Raw genomic sequence first — 21674 nt, 5'->3', positions numbered from 1 at the left:
GTGACTCATCATATCTGCCTTTTCGTTTGTTATGTTAATGACTTCACCAGGAACAAGCAAGGGTTATCCATCTTGATCTTCCTCATCACTCTTCTCAAATGATGGATGAGATTCATCAAAAATAACATGGACGCTTTCTTCAACACATTGAGTCCGCTTGTTATATATCTTGTAAGCCTTGCTTTGAGAAGAGTAGCCAAGAAATATCCCTTCGTCACTTTTGGCATCGAACTTACCAAGCTGATTATTTCCATTGTTGAGAACATAGCATTTGCATCCAAATGTTCTTAGGTAAGTCAGCTTGGGTTTTCTTCCATTCAGTAATTCATACGGGGTCTTGTTCAGAATTGATCTGATCATGCACCTGTTTACTAAGTAGCAGGCAGTGTTGACAGCTTCAGCCGGAAGTTCTTGGCAAGTCCACTGTCAATCAGCATTGTTCTTGCCATTTCTTCCAGAGTTCTATTCTTTCTTTCTACTACTCCATTTTGCTGTGGAGTTCTGGGAGCTGAGAAGTTGTGAGTAATGCTATTTTCATTGCAGAATTCATCAAACTTGACATTGTCAAATTCTGTCCCATGATCTGATCTAATGCATACAACTCTGGACTCCATCTTCACCTGGATTTTCTTCACAAAGGCCACAAATACTTCAATAGTTTCATCTTTTGTTCTGAGAAACAGAGTCCATGTGAATCTGGAATAGTCATCCACGATTACAAAAATGTATCTCTTTCCTCCTCTACTTTGCACCATCATAGGTCCACACAGATCCATATATAGGAGCTCAAGCGGCTTTGAGGTGCTCACATCTCTTTTTGACTTAAAGGAGGACTTTACATGTTTTCCTCTAGCACAGGCATCATAGACTTTTTAGTTTTGAATTGTGACATAGGCAGACCATGGACCAGGTCCTTCTGAATTAGTTTGTTCAGAAGGGAAAAGCTTGCATGGCCCAGTCTTTTGTGCCATAGTTCAGCATCATTGTTAACCGCCTTCAGACAACTCAGATCACCACTCTGTAAAGATTCGAAATGAGCAACATAGATGTTCTTGTATCTTTTTGGCCACCGGAACTATTTCACCGGTCACAAGGTCAGTGACTGTACATATTTTGGACAATAATTCCACCTGGTTTCCTTTATCACAAATTTAAGAGCCACTCAGGAGACTGTACTTAAGTCCATTAACATGGTATACATTTTCAATAGAGTGAGTGAGTGACTTCCCAACTTTTCCAACTTCAAGAATGTACCCCTTTTTGTCGTTGCCAAAGGATACGCTCCCTCATTGCAGGGCTTTTAGTGAAAGAAATTTTGTGGTGTTCCCAGTCATGTGTTTCAAACATCCACTATCCATGAACCATTGTTGACCACTTCCCTTCACTGTTCCCTGCACAAGAGATTATGAGTTAGTTTTAGGAACCCAAACAAGTTTGGGTCCCTTGTTGTAACCAAGAGGATGAATAAGAGCTCTCTTAGTCCATGCAGGCAATGTGCGTTTTCTGTGAGTGGAACCTGGTCCCTATTTTGTAGTCACAGTTTTAGCAGCCACTTTGTCTTTCGGTACTGATTGATTCTTGGTCTGGACAACTTCCTTAAAGTGCCCAGTGTTCCCACATTGGGTACGAGGCTAGTTATCAGATGTAGTGGCGCTCTTACTGTGAGGGTTGTGAGGAGTTTTCTCCCTTAGGAACCCTGCTCCCCGCCTTTTTTCACTGTCATTAGTGATCAAGGCTGTGGTAGCTTCTAAGGACCAGGTCCACTTTAGAGACCTTTCAAGATCATTCATCACTTTTTCTAGATTGGCTTGGAGGAGCTTGTTTTTCTCAATTTCAGCACACATCCTACATCTCAAGGCCTTCACCTCATCTTCAAGCCTAAAATATTCCTCACTATCTCCTTTCCTCTTTCAGAGCTTTCAGGTTTTGTCTTAGTCAATGGCTTCACTATTAGTTCCCTTTGGTCTGCAGTTTTTGCCAACAGATCATTCTTTTCTTTTCTAAGAATTTCAATGGTTCTTTTTTGATCAGTAACTGCAGCCACTAAGTCTTCTCTAGTATGTTCAGATTCTTCTAGTTCTAAGAACAAGGAATCCCTATCCTCCGAAAGATTACAAAATGCAGTAATTAAAACATCAGCTAAACACATGAGTTTTTTTGGAGAATAGGATTTTTCATATTTTTCTGAACATCCCTGAAGTTTACCTTTTCATTGCCATTGTCTTCATCATTATCTAATTGAGCCATCAAAGCAAGCGTTGAGTCATATCCAATCTCCTCGCCTTCAACTGCCATCATGGAATTATCACCAGTATTAGGTTTATCTTGTTTTAATTGTGTAGTTCCCTCATGAGCTGTTTGAAAAGCCTCCAATATTTCCTTGGCAGTGTCGCATGTAGAGATTTTGTTGTACTCTTTAGGTCCCAATCCATATACTAGAATTTTCTTGGCACGAAAGTTCTTTTCCATCGTTTTCTTGTCTACTTCAGTGTATTCTTTGCAAGTTTTTTCTTTTGAAAATGGGAATTCATCTAGTACCTTGACTGGAACAAACAGACCATCGCAAATGACATCTCATAGCTCACAATCCTCAGCAATGATGAAATCGTGCATTCAAGCTTTCCACCACCAATATCATTTTCCATCAAACTTGGGTGGGTGGTATATGGATTGACCTTCTTCAAAATTTAGTGGAGCCGCCATGAGGATCCTTCCTAGGTGTTATCCTGATAGGAGGAACCAGCTCTGATACCAATTGTTAGTTTATATGGGTCCACCAAATCATAGAGTACCTGGTCCTCTACAACATTCTGTTGAGAGCACTTAGTAAAGCAGTAAGTAAATGAGGCAAAGATTTTTTCGTGGAAAAATCCCGCATAAGGGGATCAAAAAACCACGACCTACACCTGTAGGCTTTTAACTTCATTAACTTGTAATCTTACCTATTACAAGTCACTTTACAATACTTCCTATTGCAAAGATTTACTCAATTAACTTGTGGTACCTTTACCACAAGCCACTTTGTGACTATCCTAGTTACAAAGGCTTTTTCTAACTAGTGATGCTATCACCACAAGCCACTTTGTAACTCTACGATTACAAAGACTTTTCCTTATGACTAAATCTAGTCACAACATAAACTCAACGAGTTTACGGATTTACAAGAGGATTCCTAATCAGTATGCTTTTAAGTAAGCAATTTAGGAGATATAGTAAGTACAATAACAAGGTTACAACTCAACTAGGACAGCAATCAATCATTTTTTTAGGAACTGGTCCGTAGTGACATTAAACCTTGTTCTTCAAGATTAAGAGGATGATTTTTCTGTTTTTGCAAGAGGCTTGAATGAGAAACAGAAACCTTTCAGTGATTTTTTGTATAAAGCACATTTGGTACATCTTGATCACATTACTTGAAATGATGTGAGTACTTTGTTTGGTTAGAGAATGAGTGGGCTGATAGTGTGGTGCAGTGCAGCAAAAATAGTGTCGTCGGTCACTTCATTTCCAGATATGTCCAAGTGACTTTGTACTGCTATGAGGAAACAACAAAAGCATCAGGTCCTTGTTTGGTTCCTAGCTCCTGAAGCTGTAGCAATTCATCTTTAGCTAAAATCTGTTAACGCTTGCAGCAATCCAAGTAGGTCAGGTTCCCTATCTTGTTCTTAGCAGTAAGTTTGTTAGATCATCAAAACATTAGGCAAGAACATTTAAGATCTATCACACACTCACCTAGGGCAGAAAATTACCTGCTCCTTTAGATAGGTCTCGTAATTCAAGCTCCAGCCCACCCCATACTACAAGCGTACCAACTCAACTTCCTTTTCATCACAAAGGAGCCTAAGAGATCTCTCCCCATCCCGAGCTTTCCGCAGCCTGGCCTCAAAACGAAGCAGCCCGGACTTAAGCTTGTCGAATGCCTACAAAGGCGCGAAGCTCGAAAAACCTGTGCCGAAACTCGCTGCAAAGTGAAGCCGTTGGGCTTTCTCGAAGGCCTAGTGCACACCTGCCAATCCAGTTCTTTCAGCCCCAAAATAGTCGACCCCGATCGAAGCATGGTTGCTCGGTGCCTGCGACCCCGGATTTCTAGTATCTCCCGAAGTACTATCGATGGAAAAACAAGGCTGATAACCTATATGAGTCCACCAAACTATGGAGTACCTGGTCCCGTATTAGGCTGATATGTAGGAAGCAGTAAGACTGAAAGTAAAGAAGGCAAGAGATTTTCTACGTGGAAAAATCCCACACAAGGGGATCAAAAACCACGACCTACTCTAATAGGCTTTTAACTCAACTAACTTGTAATCTACCTATTACAAGCCACTTTGCAATACTACCAATTGCAAAGACTTCAAACTAACTTGTGATGCAACCACCACAAGCCACTCTCTGACTCTCCTAGTTACAGAGGATTTAACTTATGCCTATTCCTAGTTACAACATAAACTCTAAAGTTTACAAATTTGATTTGTTCCTAAAACAACGCTTCTAAGAAAGCAAACTAGGAATTACAATATAGAGCAATTAACAAGATTACAACTCAACTATGGATATACATAAGACTCGTTTATAAACCGATCCTTAGTGGAGTTGTCTTCTTGTTCTTGACACACCAGTGACTTCAATGTCGGATCAATGCTTCTTCTTCTTGAGAGAATATCACTGAATGCACAAATCCTGGTGTTTCTTGCACCAGGTTGTTTTATCACAAAAGATAGCATAATAAGTAGTGATGTCAACTCGTAGTGTACTTTTTCCCATAGAGAAGTGACTGTTGCACTATCTGCACAGCCACTACTGGGCAATTGCGTTCCAGTTGGATAGTGGACTTTGTACTTCTGCCAGAACACACCAACGGACTAGGTCCTCGTTGTGTTCCGCTTCTGTAACAGTTACCAGATGGTCACTTTCTTCTGTCACATTCCTGTTGTGTACTTGACCTGTACTTCTGTCAGAGAACCTACAGGGAGCAGGTCCCTGTTGTGTTCCTCTTTATGTTGATTACGTACATTCACTGACTTCTTTGTACCGGAGAACCCTAAGAGACCGGGGCACTAGGTCCCTGTGATGTTCCTCTCTGTGATCGTTTAGTTCCTTCCCGTTGTTGAATTGTTCATACGAGATGTATAACCTGTGCGACAAGGTTCTCTATCTGGTTCTTCATAACAAGTTTGTTAGATCATCAAAACATAAAGAAATATAATGCTAAGACATTGAAAACCCATCAATTTTCCCATTTTTGATGATGACAAACTTAAGGATGAAAAGCATTTGTTTAGATCAGGATTAACAGTTAATTAACCAGATGAGTCAGCAGTTCCCCCTTAATCTTAGATCTCCCTCCTTTGATCATCACAGACATAGCACATCACAGGCATAGCATAGTTCCCCCTTAATCTTCTCAGCCCCATCCCCATCTATTATATAATTTCCCCCTTTTGGCATCATTAAAAAGACCAACTAGTATGACAAAGAGCACTCGCAGGTAATAAGCATAAAGAAGTCTAACACAGCTAGCTCATGCCACATATGTTCAAACAGTCATGACAGAAAAGAGAAACCAGAGGAACACAATGTTGTACATGCAAGAAAAATGGGAGTTGTTTCATTAATGTTTACATTGGACTGAGCAAGTCAGGAGCAGTAATGGTTAAGTTCAACATGTCATCACAAAACAAAAACAAGTAAACACAAGTAAAACAATAACCACAGGAAGTTGGTGCAAAAATAGCTAGATACTAAGGAGAATCCTAGGGAGCACTAATGGGAGGAGGCTTGGAGGAAGAGACAACAATGGTTTTGAGAACCAGGTCCAGTCTAGCATTTGCGGCCAGTTGTTCTTCAAGTAGTTGAGCCCGAAGTCTCTCATTTTCCTTTCTCAGTTTGGCAACCTCCTCATGTACAAAATTAGGTCCCTTAGCTGCTTGGCTAAGCTGAGTTTCTAGAATGGCATTTCGAGCCCTCAGCCTTCGTATTTCCTCAGAGGCTACATTTTGGGCGTTTATCAGCTGAGAAATGGTCGAGATGCTTCTACCAAATTTTCTATACATTCACATTCTTCTAGAGTAGTCTTAGAAAATGTTTGCTTACGTGTGCCCACTCTAGGATTTCCCAAGAGAACCTTATAGAATCTGAACACTTGATTGAGGAGAAAGCTATAAGGTAATCCATGATTGCCACCCTTAAAATTTGCCACCTTCTGCATGTGATCTACCATGATTGCTGGCAGGTTGATTGGTACAAACTCATCAAGCGCTTCCATCAGGACCAAATCTGACTTTGTGGCAATGGACCGTCTCTTAGAGCGGGGTAGGAGTACTTTATTGACCAGTTCAAAGAGAAGTTGATACTCAGGAAGTTACACTTTCTTATGGACTTGTTCCCCCTGTTGAATAGCTTGCTCTTTCATGATGGCTCTTCAAAAGTTTACTCCACAAACATCCTTGACTGAGGACACACCTTCACACGAAATTTTGAGATTTTTCCTAATGTTGAAGTGTCGAGTACAATGTCCACTCCGTTTACAAGTGCGTAGATGTGGTCCCCTTCAACAGTGAAGAGAGATGAGTAGAAGGTTTGCACTGCATCTTTATACACCAGAGGCATGCTCCCTTCAAATAGGTGTTCTCATTATTGAAATTCTACAATCTCCAGAATTTGTCTCATGCCAGCCATTTCCGAAATTGTTGGATCAAAAGCTCGGCCCCACAACACTTTTTGAGTTCTTAATCTTTGCTAGCACTGAACACCATCACAGGTTAAGGACTTTGATGCACCAGGTTCATGAACAGTTTCCCTTTCCTGGTTTATGGTTCCTTCGACAGACTCTCCTTTCCATCTTGTTACCTCTACAGTTTTGTCCTTTGACACAACTATCTTAGTTTTACTCTGTTTAGACTTGCTGCTGTGCTTCCCAGGTGACCCTTTCTGTTCTTCAACATTTTCCTTAATCGTCACAGACTGTTGCACTAAAGAACCAGGTTCTCTAGAAGCATTTTTGTCTATTTGATTCACTGGCACACTCTTGATGAAATCTTTTGGATTCATTTTTCTCTTTTTCCTTGTCTTGACACTTCTCTTACTTTTCTGCAATTAGGATTTAAAATTCTCTTGCTGTAGTGACCTGGTGATGGGTGATTTTGAGGAAGACTCTAGGAGTTTGGAATGAGCAGAAGATACAGGAGTGAGTTTGCATAGGAGTGAATCAGGTTCATTAGAAGGCTTTTCTGAAAATATCTCATGAGCCAAACTATGTGGTTCTTACATCTCCTAGGAGTGTTAGGTATTCATCTTGATACTCTGAGGAGAGATAAGCTTCTTCATCCATCAGACTCTTTGCAGATATAGCCATAATGTTATGAGCTGCTTCATTTTCTGGTGACTCCTTGAGAGTCACTGAGTCTAACATGGAGGTATTAAGGTACTGGTCAGGATCGTCCTCAGGGGCTTCTGATACTCGAGGAGTGAGACCTTCTGTGTGGTCTTTGATGAGATCATAAGATTGACTAGACATAAGATTCTCAAAATAATGGTAAACAGGGTTTATCAGAAATGGAAAGACTGTAGGAGTGGAGGAGGACCCATAAGTGTGTAAGGTGGTAGAAGGCGTGAAATAGTGAAGCTCTAGGAATGATTTCAAGGGTGATGAAGAAATGGGAACAGTGTTAATGGCGGGGGAATGAGAAGATTTTTCCATCGCCATTAGATGAACACTTAGTATATGAGTTGAAAGAGGAAGGAGTAGATAGGGAGAGGATCCTAGCTATGCACAGGGGATGAAGGTTCATAACTTGCCGTGAGAAAGAGGGGATGTTTCTTATTGGGAGAAGAACTAATGATGAGTGGAGAGCGAAACAAGTTCTGAAACGTCTGAAAACGACGGTAGATTTGTAAGGAAGTGTTACCGTGTAGAGGGGATGAAGGATTTGACTGACAAGACATGTCACTCAGACGTTGAAAAATTGAATGACGTGGTAGCTGAATTACAAAGTATTTATATGCCTTTTTTTGTTTATAAAGGGCATGCAAAAATTAAGCACATTCCTACTAACCTCAGATACGAGAACCTGATGCCAGAGCAATCTTTTGAACAAGATTTTAGCAGTTCCCCTCCTTACAGTTCATAACTGCACCTTTGGTTTCTATGATCGTCATGCGTGTTTACCTACAACGGTATTGATGTGAGCTAGGCTTGGTCAGAAAATACTTTAGCTATCTTTACCTGAAGGTGTCTTACACAGCCAATAGATGGAGAATCAGGTTCTTCTTTAGATTTGTGTGACCCCGTCTTCGCCTTGATTTATTCAAAATATTCTCTACTTGAGGCTTTGATACAGATATCTGGAGTTTAGTCTTCTATTATGCAATCCTTTCCACTGATCAATCCCTTCTTCATATTTACCCTCAAAAAAGGATCTCACCCTTCAATGTGTTTGCAATTTCTCTCCAGATGTTGATGAGGTCATTTGGTCTTGCTTCCTTGTCTTCCAGAAGATAATGCATGAATCATGACAAGTGCACTTTGGTATCCCAACTTGAAATAGAGGTTGGTTGGGAAGAAACATATGGAGGTCAGTTTGATTTCCTCACACTTTGTGTTCTGTTGGTTGTGTAGTGCCATGAGCTACATCTTTCTTCTTCCTTCAGCTTCAGTTATGGCAAATGATGTACAAGGTTCTTTGTGAGACAAGGAAGATGATGTTGCGTTGTCTCTCGCCAGTCTTCTTTCATTTTGCTCACTCTATCACCCTCCTAATTTGAAGCCCTATGAGCATTTCCTGCCATTTTGTGTTTCCTTGTTGAAGACCCTGTGGCTTTGTTTTGTGGATTGAACTTTAGAAGAAGTCCTTAGCTCGTCCTTTTGCATTGAGCTCCCCAAGCTGACCTTTCCTGTTGTCAAGCACAAGGCATTTTTTTCCAATTTGGCAGTTCCTAGTGAGTTTTGATTTAGGAGGCACCTGGTCCGACACCTGTTCTCCAAGTAGAGAGTAATGTTTATTCCTTTTCCCATAGTTTCTTGGAGATTCCCTAGACGATGAGCACAGTTTATGCAACAATTTCCAGGTCCGTTCTTTCTTTCTGCTACGCTATTTTGGTTATTCAATCCTTAGAGTTTGAGAAATTGTGCGAAATTCCTTCTCCCTCTCCTCCATCAATTTTGTGAGTTCATGTCCAGGTCACGCTTGAGTTTGGAAGATCACGGACCAAGTCCGACTGAGTTAGTTTCTTCGGAGGTGAGAAATTTCCATATACTGCCCCTTCATAGTTGTGATTTCACTTATCTCATTCTCCAATTGATGATTAGCAGGAGTGACTGTTCTTGCTTCCTTTGTTCATTGATACTACTTGGCTAGTTATCAGATTGATGACAGCACCTTTTAGGTCATTCACATAGTGCTTGTCTCTACTCAAATTCCAAGAAGAACCTTTTCTACCTTTTCATTCACTGAGAATGTACCCTTTATTTTCTTTTCAAGGATACATTCCCTTCCTACAGGGCTTTCAGTAAGAAGAAATTCATGATGCTGCATGCTTTAAGCATCCACTATCCATAGTCCATCGCAGTCTGCTTCCTCTCATTGCTCTCTGCACATACACAACAGGGGTTAGATTTAGGGACCCGAACTAGTTTGGGTCCCTTGTTACTATAAAAAGGATGAATGAGGGTTTTCTTGGTCCACGTAGGCAGCATCCGCTTTTTGCGAGTAGTACCTATTCCTTTGCTAGTAGTCACTCTATTTGTAAATGTTTTGTTCTTCTAAGCAGACTGAACCCTGGCCTAGAAATTTTCTTTAAAATGCCCATTGTTTCCGCAGTGGGTACATAGCCAGTTATCATGTACAGTGACATACTTGCTGTGTGGGTTGTAGGGAGTTTTCTCCCTTTGGAACCCGATGCCCTACTTGTTACCACTATTGTTGATATACATGGCAATGACTGCATCTGAGGACCAGGTCCATTTCAAGGATTTTTCAAGATTATTTCTTACTTTTTCCAACTCAGCTTGGAGCTGCTAATTTCTCTCGAGTTCATTGCAAAGACTGGTTTTTACAACAGTTAACTCCTTTTCGAGCAAGATGTGCGACTCACTAGCTACTTCCTTCCCTTTCACAAGAGTTACATTCCTATGTTCTCTACTGAGTCCCTCAATGGTTTCCTCTAGATTAGTGCATATTACTAGAAGGTCATATCTTTCCTCCTCAGTGGAGGCAATTTTTTCTTCTAAGGAGTGTTTCTCATTGCTAAGACCTTCTATTATTTCTTTTAGATCAACGACTACTACCATCACGTCATCTCTCTCATTCTCCACACTCGATTTTTTTCATTTAGGGCCTCCTTCTCTAGTTCAAGATTAGCTATGGTTTCATTTAAGTCCCCTACACAGACCACTAGATCATCTCTAGATTGTTCGGCCTCCCCTAGTTCTACAATCAAGATCTCCTTATCATTTACAAGACTATAATAAGCGTCAATTAGGACATTTGATAAAGACCTTAGTTTCTTAAAGGAAAAGGATTTTAGATTTCTCTGAACATCCCTGAAGTTTACCTTATCGTCTTCATCTTCTTCATCATCATCATCTGACTGAGCCATCAACGCGAACAGTGAATCGTACTTTGTTGCTTCAGTTTCCATTGCCATCATGGAACTATTTTCTGCATTGATTCCCTTTCAGATTCACTTGAGGAGTCTCCCCAAGCAGAAATAGCCTGCTTAACAATATTGTCTGCAGCACTTTTTTTATTAAATTTTTTCTCTAGAACCAGGTTCCTTTTTCCAGCTTTGTCAGGATTTTGCTTGTACTGCTCCTGTTTCGCGAGTGGGCACTCTTTGATGAAATGCCCTGGCTTTCCACATCCGTGACAGAGATCGTTGTTCCTTGTTTTACTTGAACTGTCCCACTTTGGTATGCCACCATTTCTTCGAACCATTTTTTGAAATCTCTTCGTAAGATAGGCCATGTCACTATCTTGATCACTTGAGTCACTCCTTTCAGCCTTAAGCACCAGGTTCTTTTCCTTCTTGGGCTCTCTTCTTTCACTGTCTTTCTTTCTTTTCATCTCATATGTTTTCAGATTACCAATCAGCTCATCCATGGTCAGAGTCTGTAGATCTTTAGCTTCCATGATGGCATTTACCTTACTTTCCCAAGACCCAGGTAGAACACTGAGAATTTTCCTTACAAGCTTGTTTCTGGGAATGACATCTCCAAGTGAGTGAAGCTCATTTATGATGGAGGTGAATCTGATATGCATATCTTGTATGGAATCATCATCCTTCATCGTGAAGGGCTCATATTTAGTGGTCAGCATGTCGATCTTGGATTATTTGACTTGAGTTGTTCCTTTGTGTGCAGTTTGTAAGGCTTCCCATATTTCTTTGGCAGTATCACAGGCTGATACTCTATTGTAATCATCAGGTCCTATGCCACACATCAAGATTTTCTTGGCACGATAGTTCTTTTCTACAGCTTTCTTGTCAGTGTCATTGTACTCTCTTCTCCCTTTGGGCACCAATGGTCATGTTTCTTCATGGGAACATGTGGACCATCACAAAAGATGTCCCACAGTTCTGAATCTTCAGCCATTATGAAGTCATGCATCCGAGTCTTCCACCATTCGTAGTATTGACCATTGAATCTATGAGGTCTATAGGTTGATTGTCCTTCTTCAAAGCTTAGTGGAGCAGTCATTTAAGGATCCTCCCTAGGTGTTAGCCTGATAGGAGGAACCCACTCTGATACCAATTGATAGCCTATATAAGTCCACCAAACTATGGAGTACCTGGTCCCGTATGAGGCTGATACGTAGGAAGCAGTAAGACTGAAAGTAAAGAAGGCAAGAGATTTTCTACGTGGAAAAATTCCACACAAGGGGATCAAAAAACCACGACCTACTCTTGTAGGCTTTTAACTCAACTAACTTGTAATCTACCTATTACAAGCCACTTTGCAATATTGCCGATTACAAAGACTTCAAACTACCTTGTGATGCAACCATCACAAGCCACTCTCTAACTCTTCTAGTTACAGAGGATTTAACTTATGACTATTCCTAGTCATAACATAAACTCTAAAGTTTACGAATTTGATTTGTTCCTAAAACAGCGCTTCTAACAAAGCAAACTAGGAATTACAATGTAGAGCAATTAACAAGATTACAACTCAACTATGGGTATACATAAGACTCGTTTAGAAACTGATCCTTAGTGGAGTTGTCTTCTTGTTCTTGAGAGAATATCACTGAATACACAAATCCTAGTGTTTCTTGCACCAGGTTGTTTTATCACAAAAGATATCACAATAGGTAGTGATGTCAACTCGTGGTGTACCTTTTACCCGAGAGAAGTGACTACTACACTGTCTACACAGCCACTACTGGGCAGTTGCATTCCAGCTGGATAGTGGACTTTGTACTTCTGTCAGAACACACCAACAGACCAGGTCCTCGTTGTGTTCCGCTTCTGTAACAGTTAACAGATGGTCACTTTCTTCTGTCATATTCCAGTTGTGCACTTGACCTGTACTTCTGTCAGAGTACCTACAGGGAGTAGGTCCCTGTTGTGTTCCTCTTTATATTGATTGCGTACAATCACTGACTTCTTTGTGCCGGAGAACCCTAAGAGACCGGGGCACCAGGTCCCTGTGATGTTCCTCTCTATGATCGTTTAGTTCCTTCCTGTTGTCGAATTGTTCATATGAGATGTATAACTTGTGCGACAAGTTTCTCTATCTGGTTCTTCATAACAGGTTTGTTAGATCATCAAAACATAAGAAGTATAAGGCTAAGACATTGAAAATCGATCAAAGGCAACAACAACAAAGAAACCCTTTTTCTAGAACCAAGAACCGCGGACACGGTAGGTTCGGACGATGCTTCCACTCCGATGCCCCAGTCCCGTTTTGCCTTGCCTTGAGCACCATTGCCCTGAAAAAAGCATCTCTCACTTATTGTTGTCATTCTTCAGCCCGGGAGTTGAAAACACTTTCCCCTCTCGAAAGGAGCGCAGCCTCACATCGAAGGCTCTTCAATGCCTACAATTGCAAGCTTAATACGCATAAAGAGAAAGTGCCTCTCCAAATGAAGGAAGGGAGGGGAAAGTATAACACATCACTCACTATGGTGTTTTGTTTACCACTTGCCCCGGGACACAGCTCGCCACTTGCGCTCATCAGAGGTCGAGTGGGTCGCCAGCTTTTGGACCCAATCCAGCAAATCAGGAACGTCGCCCGGCGCCCATGAAACCGCTGTGAGAAAAGAAAAGAAGGCACGGTTACAAAACTAGGCTTTCTTCACAGACAAAACTGAGAAAGCACGAGATGCACCACTTACGAGAATAGTTCCATTCCTTAGGGAATGGCATGAGCTCCACGGGGACAATGTCAGCAGTCCGTATCCGGACGAAGCAACTCATCCACCCCTAATCTCTATCTTCCTCATCGTCAACAACAAAGGGCGTGGTCGATCAGCATCGCAAGGTCAACGGACCTCGATGGTGGAAGGGTCAGTACAGCCTGATAAGATGACTAAGAGTAAAGTCAAGCCCTGCCTTCTCCACAAAAAATCTCATCATCAACACTGTTCCCAAAATGATGGATGGATCTGCGCCAAGGTAACCCCATACTCTAGGCAGAAGTCGAGCACAACCCTATCAAGAGGTCCCAGTGTGAAAGGGTATGTGTGCATAGTCAAGAATCCATCGGCACAATCCGTGATGCACTCACCCGGGGAAAGTATCTATAACACTACCTTCCCCCCCCCATCCGTAGTCTTTTCTCACTAACCCAAGATGTTTTTCTCCTATCAAAGAAGCAACCTTCAAGGCATACTCTCGTTGGTCCTAAATGCCGGAGGTGGAGCTCTCCTCTCTCTTCTGGGCAGACCCCGATGCAACGGTCATGAACATGGAAAAATTGGAGAACTAAAATAGGAATATGTGCAAGTACATTAGTACTGAAATAACGAAAGGATTGACGCAGAAAGAGAAAGGCAACCGCTTGAAATGGTGGGATCTCCAAAAAGTAAAAACATCCCTGTATATATACTCATGGAAAAAATGGCGACGATCTGCTTGCCTCGAAACTGACTAAAAGCACCTTTGTCAGTCCCGAGGTGGCACCCGACCTCGTGGATCTCCATCAGTACGAGGCTAGGCTCCAACAAGCCGATGATGCCTTCGTCGGCACCAAGGTGGCACCCGACCTCGAGGACCTCTATCAAAGGGAAGGTTAGGTTCCAGGAAACCAATGACATCATTACGAGACCCGAGGTGGTACCTAACCTTGGGGGCTTTTGTCAAAAGGGAATCAGGCTCCAAGGAAATAAGCATTTAAGCTCCACCCGTATGGGCTTGGCCTCGGAGTACCGTCTGAGATCGGACAAACCCTCTTTCAAGATCTATCTACAGCGCCTTAAGGCTATTTACACTAAGCTCAAAGCAAGTTTCCAAGTAATCCGAATTTGAACGAACCTCCTTTTGGGGACTGCCCTCGAGAGATCAAAGGTAGTCCCTGTCCACAGGCCTCCGATCAAATCTCTTCTCAAAGGTTACCATGGAGTTTAAGCAATAAATCATTGTTTCAAGACCCAAAACGTTACTTTCATTCTACTCGAAGTTAAGGTCCCGGCGACCCGAGCTCATCGGCTCGATCCAGGTTCAATCCAATGGATCACAAAAGGTTCCACGCGAGGCCATATTAATCAACCAAAGGCCAGAAAGAATATTCACACTTGGGCTTGATATTGGCAACAACACACAGAGTCATGCATTCAGAGTCTCCACAGACATAAAAGAATATAGCAAGCATCAAAGATAAATTGGAGAAATATCTTTGTATTCATGAAACATTCGATTACAAAAGCCCACGAGGGGTCCTTACATATGATTACAAAAGCCCGTGAGGGGTCTTTACACAGAAAAGAAGCAAGAAGGTGTACATATAGTAAAAGCCTAAGAGCCTATCGTATTCTCAAAGGTGCGTCCTCGGCAGCAACAATTTTGGGCATCATCTCCTCAGGCACGCATCCTCAAATACAATATCTTCCAAGCACAATCCCTTTGGGAGTCTTATCTCGATTCCCCAGGATGGCATCTTCAATAGTGGAGACGATGAAGAGGAAAGCGATGGAGAAGAACAAAGTGACGCGGAAAAGGCAAGAAGGAACGAAGAAGTGGCTGGGTGAAAAATCTGGCTAGTATGAATTTCACCAGGCTATTATTGTAAAGTCACTTCTTGAGACATTTCCCCGGTGCAGGCTGCAATAGTTAGTAGATAGTACAACCTCACTCCATGGAAAGCAAAGGGAGTGAGGCGCTGAACCGGATAATCACGGGAGGTGAGCAGCGGTGTATAGTCTGAGCCCCCTCTTGAGTAGCTGTGTATAATCCAAATATTTTCTTGGGTCGGAGGAAATCGGCCCTCTGCTTCGTCGTCCCGAGCCAACGACGATAGCAACAACAACAACAACAAAAAAATAGTGTAATCTCGCTCGACCAAAGAAGGTCCAGGAGACAGGCCATGGCATTCCCGATAGAAGTACCGCCATACAATCTTGAGGCCATGTGCCTTAAACATGGTGAACAACAAAGAATAAAGATAGCGAGAAAGGAGGAATGGATAGGTACTTGGATAAAAGGCTGATCCAAGGAGGCCCCCATTTATAGAAAGGGGCAACGTAACCGACGGCGCCATTATCGCCCTTGAAAAATGTAATGACAGGCATATTTAATGCATCCCTGGAAGCTCAATCGATAGTGACATTATGGCTTGGATAATGAGAAACTGCAATACGTCTAATGATCCTAGAGAAGTGAAATGACAAAATGTTTCGGTAATCATGGAGGCTTGTGTCATCAGTATGACGTCATCACAGGAAGTCCGAAGAGTCGAATGTCAAAATCATTTCTTGTCGCTTCTCTCTAAGAAACGCGGGGACTATCTGTATATGGTGAAATTGGAGGAACCAATTTCTCGTTGATAAGGCATCTCAGAAGATCACCTCGAAGTCTCAAGACCACAGACTGAGTACCCTCCCTCGAGGTCCATCGGCACCCGACCTAGGGTAATGTTGGCCGCGACCCTAACAGATATGGGGAGTTCCTGAAGAGTGCAGCCAGGGCCCGCAAAATCTGTCAGGCTAGTCTGAAGCTAGTCTGAGCCTGCATCATGAAGTTAGCCAGCTGTCCCACCCTGATTTCTTTATCATTAATGTATTTTGTACTATGTTGGAATTTCCCCTCCTATATAAAGGGGATCCTTGACACTTTGTAACACTCTGTTGCTCCAGTTGCTCCATAAGAAATATAGAAGAACATTCTCTTTGCTCTCTTATGCACTCTCTTGATATCATTGCTTTCATTTATTGTCTTCATATTTGTTCATCATTTATTGCCTATCATTGGTTATAAAGAGCTTCCATTGATTCTATTATAACTGTTAGTCACATAGCAATTGTCTTCGATAGCTCGTAATCGAACTCCGGGATCGACCTCGAGGCCTAGAATCGACAAGCCTGAGGCCCCGAATAATTGACATATCGGTTCGATTATAGCTCTCTCCTTAACTTTATTTCATTTCTAAATCTCATACGTTTAGCACCAACTGCTTAACAAACTAGCATAAAAATAGATCACGTATTTTTAGAATTCCATCAACAAATTTAATTGCTATTACCATTTTCATGGTAAACAATCCTCTTCCATATCGCACGAGGAACCTGGTACTTCATTTACTACCATTGAAGCTGAAGAAACTAGTGGAGATGCGGGGTAAGATATTCCACAAGTAGTAGAACAAGGAGTGCAGGGAAATCTACTTAATTTACTCAGGTTCTCTACTAATCAAACTTCAGTCCCCACTTGGAAACACAAAAGCTCCCACCTACTTGATAACACAATTACTCCCCTTCATTCTGAATCTAGACAAGAATCAAAATTCAAAAAAAAAAATCCCATAGACCCTTCTGTACTTTTATTCCAAACAGAACCCAAAATCAAATTTCAAGGGATCTTACTTGAAGACTGCCAAAAGAGTTTTGAGATACCTTAAGGAAACTCAGGACCTGGTCCTGTATTACCCCTCAGGTGACAACTTTAAATCCCATTGGGTATGCTAATGCTAACTATGTAGGTTATCTTTTGGATAGGAAAAGCACTTTTGGAATGGCCACTTTCTATGATCATGTTTCATCTTTTGGTGCACAAGGCAGTAAACCAGTGGTCCCTGAAACGGCTGAAGCAGAATATGTAGCTGCAGTATCTTATTGTGCTCAACTCTTATGGATTAAGCAGCAACTGGAGGATTTTAGAGTATTCACTGATTGGGTGCCTCTTCTATATGACAACACTGTTATGCTCAACTTGGCCAAGAATCCAGTTCAACACAAAAGGATCAAACACGTTAATGTGAGGCATCATTGTCTGAAGGACAATGTGGAGAAAAGGTTGATCTGTATGAAGATCTGCAACACAGAAGACCAAATTCTAGATATCTTCACCAAAGCCTTGCGTAGGGAACTCTCTGAAAGAAACAAGGTGAAGCTGGGGGTATTGAAGCCAAGTTGAGAACCCGATTCTCCATTAGTTGGCTATGAAAATCACCTTCAGGTAAAATGAGCTAAAGTATTTTATAGCAAAGCCTAACTCACATCGATATCGTTGCAGGTAAACACGCATGGCGATCAAGGAAGCTAAAGGTGCAATTATGAATTGCGAAAGAAGAGCTGCTAAACCCTTTTTCAAAAATTGGTCAGGCATTAGGTTCATGTACCAAAGGTTAGTAATAATGTGTTGTTTTGCATGCTTTCTCAAAAAGGGTTAACAAAATTAATTCAAATGCCACGTCATCCAACTTTTCAAAATCTGCATGTCTTGTCTTTCAAATCCCTTCATTCCCTCTGCACGATAACGTTTTCCCACAAACCTACTGCCGTTTTCAGGATTGTTCAGAACTCGTTTCTCTCCCTTTTCTCATCATTAGCCCTTCTTCCCATAAAACTTTTTTTTTCCTCTCACAGCAAGTCATGAACCTTAATCTCCTTTGTATCTATATGATCCTCTCCCCATCTCTTTCTCATCAACTTCCCTATCAAATCCTCCTATAATGGCAATCGAACGATCGCTTCCTTTTTCCCCCATCAACACCGCTTCCACTTCCCTATCATCCTTAAAGTCATCTCCAGAAATTCACTCTTCCACTCCCTCCAATACTACTGCACCCACACTTATTTCCTCCTCATTTCCTATTGTTTTCCTTTTCTATCAAACTCTGTCTCCTTTCCATATGTTGAGAACCTCATTTCTCCTCATTCCTCTGATCCCACCAAAGAACACTCGAAAAGGGTCACCTCTCAGGTGTTAGAGGTCTATGAGGATTGTCACACCTCCTTTTTCCTCATACCCCCGGAAGGGAGTATATAAGGGAGTTTTTTCCAACTTAAAGTGACAATCGAAACGGGATTATTTTATTAAAAAAATTCAGAGTCGCCACTTGGGATAATTTTATGGTGTCCCAAGTCACCGGTTCAAATCCCGATCGAGGAAAAGATTGACTCTGTATTACAGTCTGCGAACACAGAAATTCAGGTAAGGAATTCTGTTAACCCGGGAGAAGGTATTAGGCATTCCCGGGTTCCGTGGTTCTAGCACGGTCGCTCAACTGTTATAATTAGCCTATTATCTGATTTTCGTACATGTTTTAGTCTATGATACAATTTTAACTAATTAACCGCTTTTGATCATTTTTAAGGAAGATTGCAACGTCATTTAAAATACGTCTTGAACCACGTCAAATAAATGCACCCGCGGTCCCCGACACATTTTATCCAACGTTGTTGAGATTTGGATTTGGGTCACATAAATGCGCACCCCAGTTTAGGAGGGTAATATTATTAAAATACGCGCGCCTAAAGCAACTACCCACTTTCAAGTTTGCGAGGGCCATGAAAAATTCAACTATTGGCACACCTCAACTTTAAAAGAGTTCATATTAATTATCTAAGGGCCATGAGTTATCTAATCTTGCACTATGGCACACCTCGATCCTAACTTCAAAGGATGTTCGAACTAATTTTGAGGACCATAAATATATGTTTGGCTAATATGGCATGCCTCAAGCTAATTAAAGGGCCTAAAAATAAAACAAGGAATACCAAACATTTGAGTCCGAACGTGCTTAACCCACACGAACCAATCGAATCACAGAATTTCAATTTCTACCTTTTTTGATTCATCTCCAATTTACACTAATGTAAACTAAAGACCAACAGAAACATAAAACATACTCAAGCTTTTTAACACAAACATTAAAAAAAATAGAACATGGAAAGATTGCTAAATGTGATACCATTCTGATTTAAAAAGAAGAGGCTAAGAAACAAAAACAAACTCAGGAAACATACTACGCCATTTCCTACGCCTTTCAAAGGGCGCAAATCAAAATTCCTACGCCATTTCCATGTTATTAAAGGCAAACACTGACATCCTCATTTGCTGCACAATTATACACTAATTTGCACTAATATGTTCGAAATTTATAACTAAGTTTTTTATTGGAACCAAATTTATTTGGAATCAAGCAATTGGACAACTATAAAAATATGTCTCACATTTTATATGGGCTTGAAGAAGTGGTGGAAATCAGAATGTTGCCGAATAAGTTCATTAAACCCATGGCTCATTAAATCCAACAAATAATATTCAATACCAAAATCCAAATCTTGTTGGCATCACATTATCAACCAAAATTCCCATGACCCAATCGATAGATGAACCATTATTCTAGCAATTCATGACTAAATTGACTTTTTATTAGCCAATACCAATCACTCAATTTCCATAGTTAATCAAAAGAGATATAAGACTAAACTAAATCAAACTTAAATAATCAAAAAGAACTAAATATGTCAAGAACAACAGATCATTTAAGAGAAAATGACTAAAGCAAAAAATATATGGAAACAAATAGACAAAGGAACGGACCTTTGAAGAGAACTTCCATCAATCTATTCAATGTTAACATTGGTACAAAATCTCTACAGCAGTCATGGCAACAAACTTGTTCGGCACTCACGAACCAAGACCGAAGCTTAGCAGAAATCCAGCAATCAAACAACAGAAAACGATGGGAACCCAGACCAATTGGACCTTCGAAAGCTTTAAGACCCAAAGAAAAGTTCCCAAAATCTCATTCTAGAGCTCGATTCTTTTTCCTAGTTTTGAATTTCGGATTCTTACTTCTGAATTAGTGAAGGCACGTGAGTGAGCTTCTGATTCTTTTGTCTTCTAATGTGGGGGGGGGGGGGGGAGGGGTTTGATTATTGTGATTGTAGAAGAAGAAGGGAAAAATGGAGGAAAATCCAGGGGAGATGCGCCGCTGCTCTCTATTATTTTTGAGGTGAGCTCTGTTGGTGTTTGGAGGTGGGGTGCGACGAGGAAGGTGAAGTTCCTGGGGGTCGTGTCTATTGCGGTTGTAGCTCTCCCCTTAGGCGTTGTTTTTTTTTTCTTCAGCTCATTGTAGGCGTTCCCCTAGGTATAGAGTGTAGGGGTAGCTATATAGGAAAGGTTTTAGGTTTAGGGTATGGGTTTTGTGTTATTGGGCTTTGAAATTGGGTTAAAGACTAGATAAAAAACCACAAAGTTCATAAAGACGGGATAAACCAATCCGACACTAATTCCTCCTTCTAAACTTATATACAATTATAATATAAAAATATAAAACTATTTTTATGATTAAACTAAACTATATTAAGACATGAAACTATTTTTGTTGTTTTCAAAATTATATAAAAATAAAAACAAGTTACTATTTTTGTATATTTTTATTTAAATTTATAAAAGATATATAAACTAAAAGCGACTAAAAAAGGAGAATTATTTTTGTAATTTTCATTTTTCTTGTAATAAAATTAGGTAAGAGAGTCAAAATGAGTTGAAATAGCTATATTAGGCCTAAACTAAATATTTACACGCTAAAATATATAAAATCTTGGGGAGGGTCAAAAATCACATGTCTACAGCTGCCCCTCTTTGACTGGAAATACGAAGTATTTTCAGTCAAAGAACGACTAGACATGTTTTTTGACCCGACCCTTATTTGGAGAGACTAAAACTAAGAGAGAGGGTAATATGACCGAGCCCTGGTATCTGAGCTGCCTACATATCCTTGGCTATAAAGGAATCAGGCCACATGTAGTTTAGAGATGAGTGAGATGACGGAGTATGCCGAGGTGGAGAGCTGGTCGAGGTGCCATTCTGCCGAGGTTCCGGTCTGCGGTCCTGATGTTGCATCAAAAATCAAAACATGAAAAAGACTAGCTAAGCCTATCAACTACGAGTTACAAGATTCCTATCTATAAGTCTTCTGAAGCTTGATTTTGAGTCTTGAGTGGTTCTTCATGCAGACTTTAGATTTGAACCTTGATTCTTGCTAGTTCTAGGTGCTAGTTCATCCTTCTTCAGCTTTTCGGATCAAGACCAGGCATACAGTGCTTGTGACCTCGGTCATGTCTTGAGCAACTCACATCCTTCATCAACTTCTGCATTTGGATTCACTTCCTGCCTTTCCTTTTTTTTTATTATTCTGGATTGTGACTAACTTCCGTTGATCATCTCGGACTGTTGACTCGCATTCCTACCGCGAGTTTTTTTTGTTGCTGACTTAAATTGCATTCTAAAGT

The 21674-nt window shown here is 40.9% G+C and overlaps 1 protein-coding gene across 1 annotated transcript; it reads right to left on the bottom strand.

Moving 5' to 3' along the window:
* Window positions 1–10640: 10640 nt before the first annotated feature.
* Window positions 10641–11060, bottom strand: LOC138875526 (uncharacterized). The gene has a single exon (XM_070154360.1). The coding sequence runs from the start codon at window positions 11058–11060 to the stop codon at window positions 10641–10643; it is 420 nt and encodes a 139-aa protein (XP_070010461.1).
* Window positions 11061–21674: the final 10614 nt, after the last annotated feature.

This window comes from Nicotiana sylvestris, chromosome 8 (genome assembly GCF_000393655.2).
Source record: "Nicotiana sylvestris chromosome 8, ASM39365v2, whole genome shotgun sequence".
In the NCBI taxonomy this organism is placed as follows: Eukaryota; Viridiplantae; Streptophyta; class Magnoliopsida; order Solanales; family Solanaceae; genus Nicotiana; species Nicotiana sylvestris.
The sequence above is the reverse complement of the archived record's forward strand: the minus strand, read 5'-3'. Positions and strand labels throughout refer to the sequence as shown.

Excerpts from the sequence above, each read along its gene's own strand:
- LOC138875526 (XM_070154360.1), bottom strand. The coding sequence starts at position 11,060 with ATGAAAAGAAAGAAAGACAGTGAAAGAAGAGAGCCCAAGAAGGAAAAG.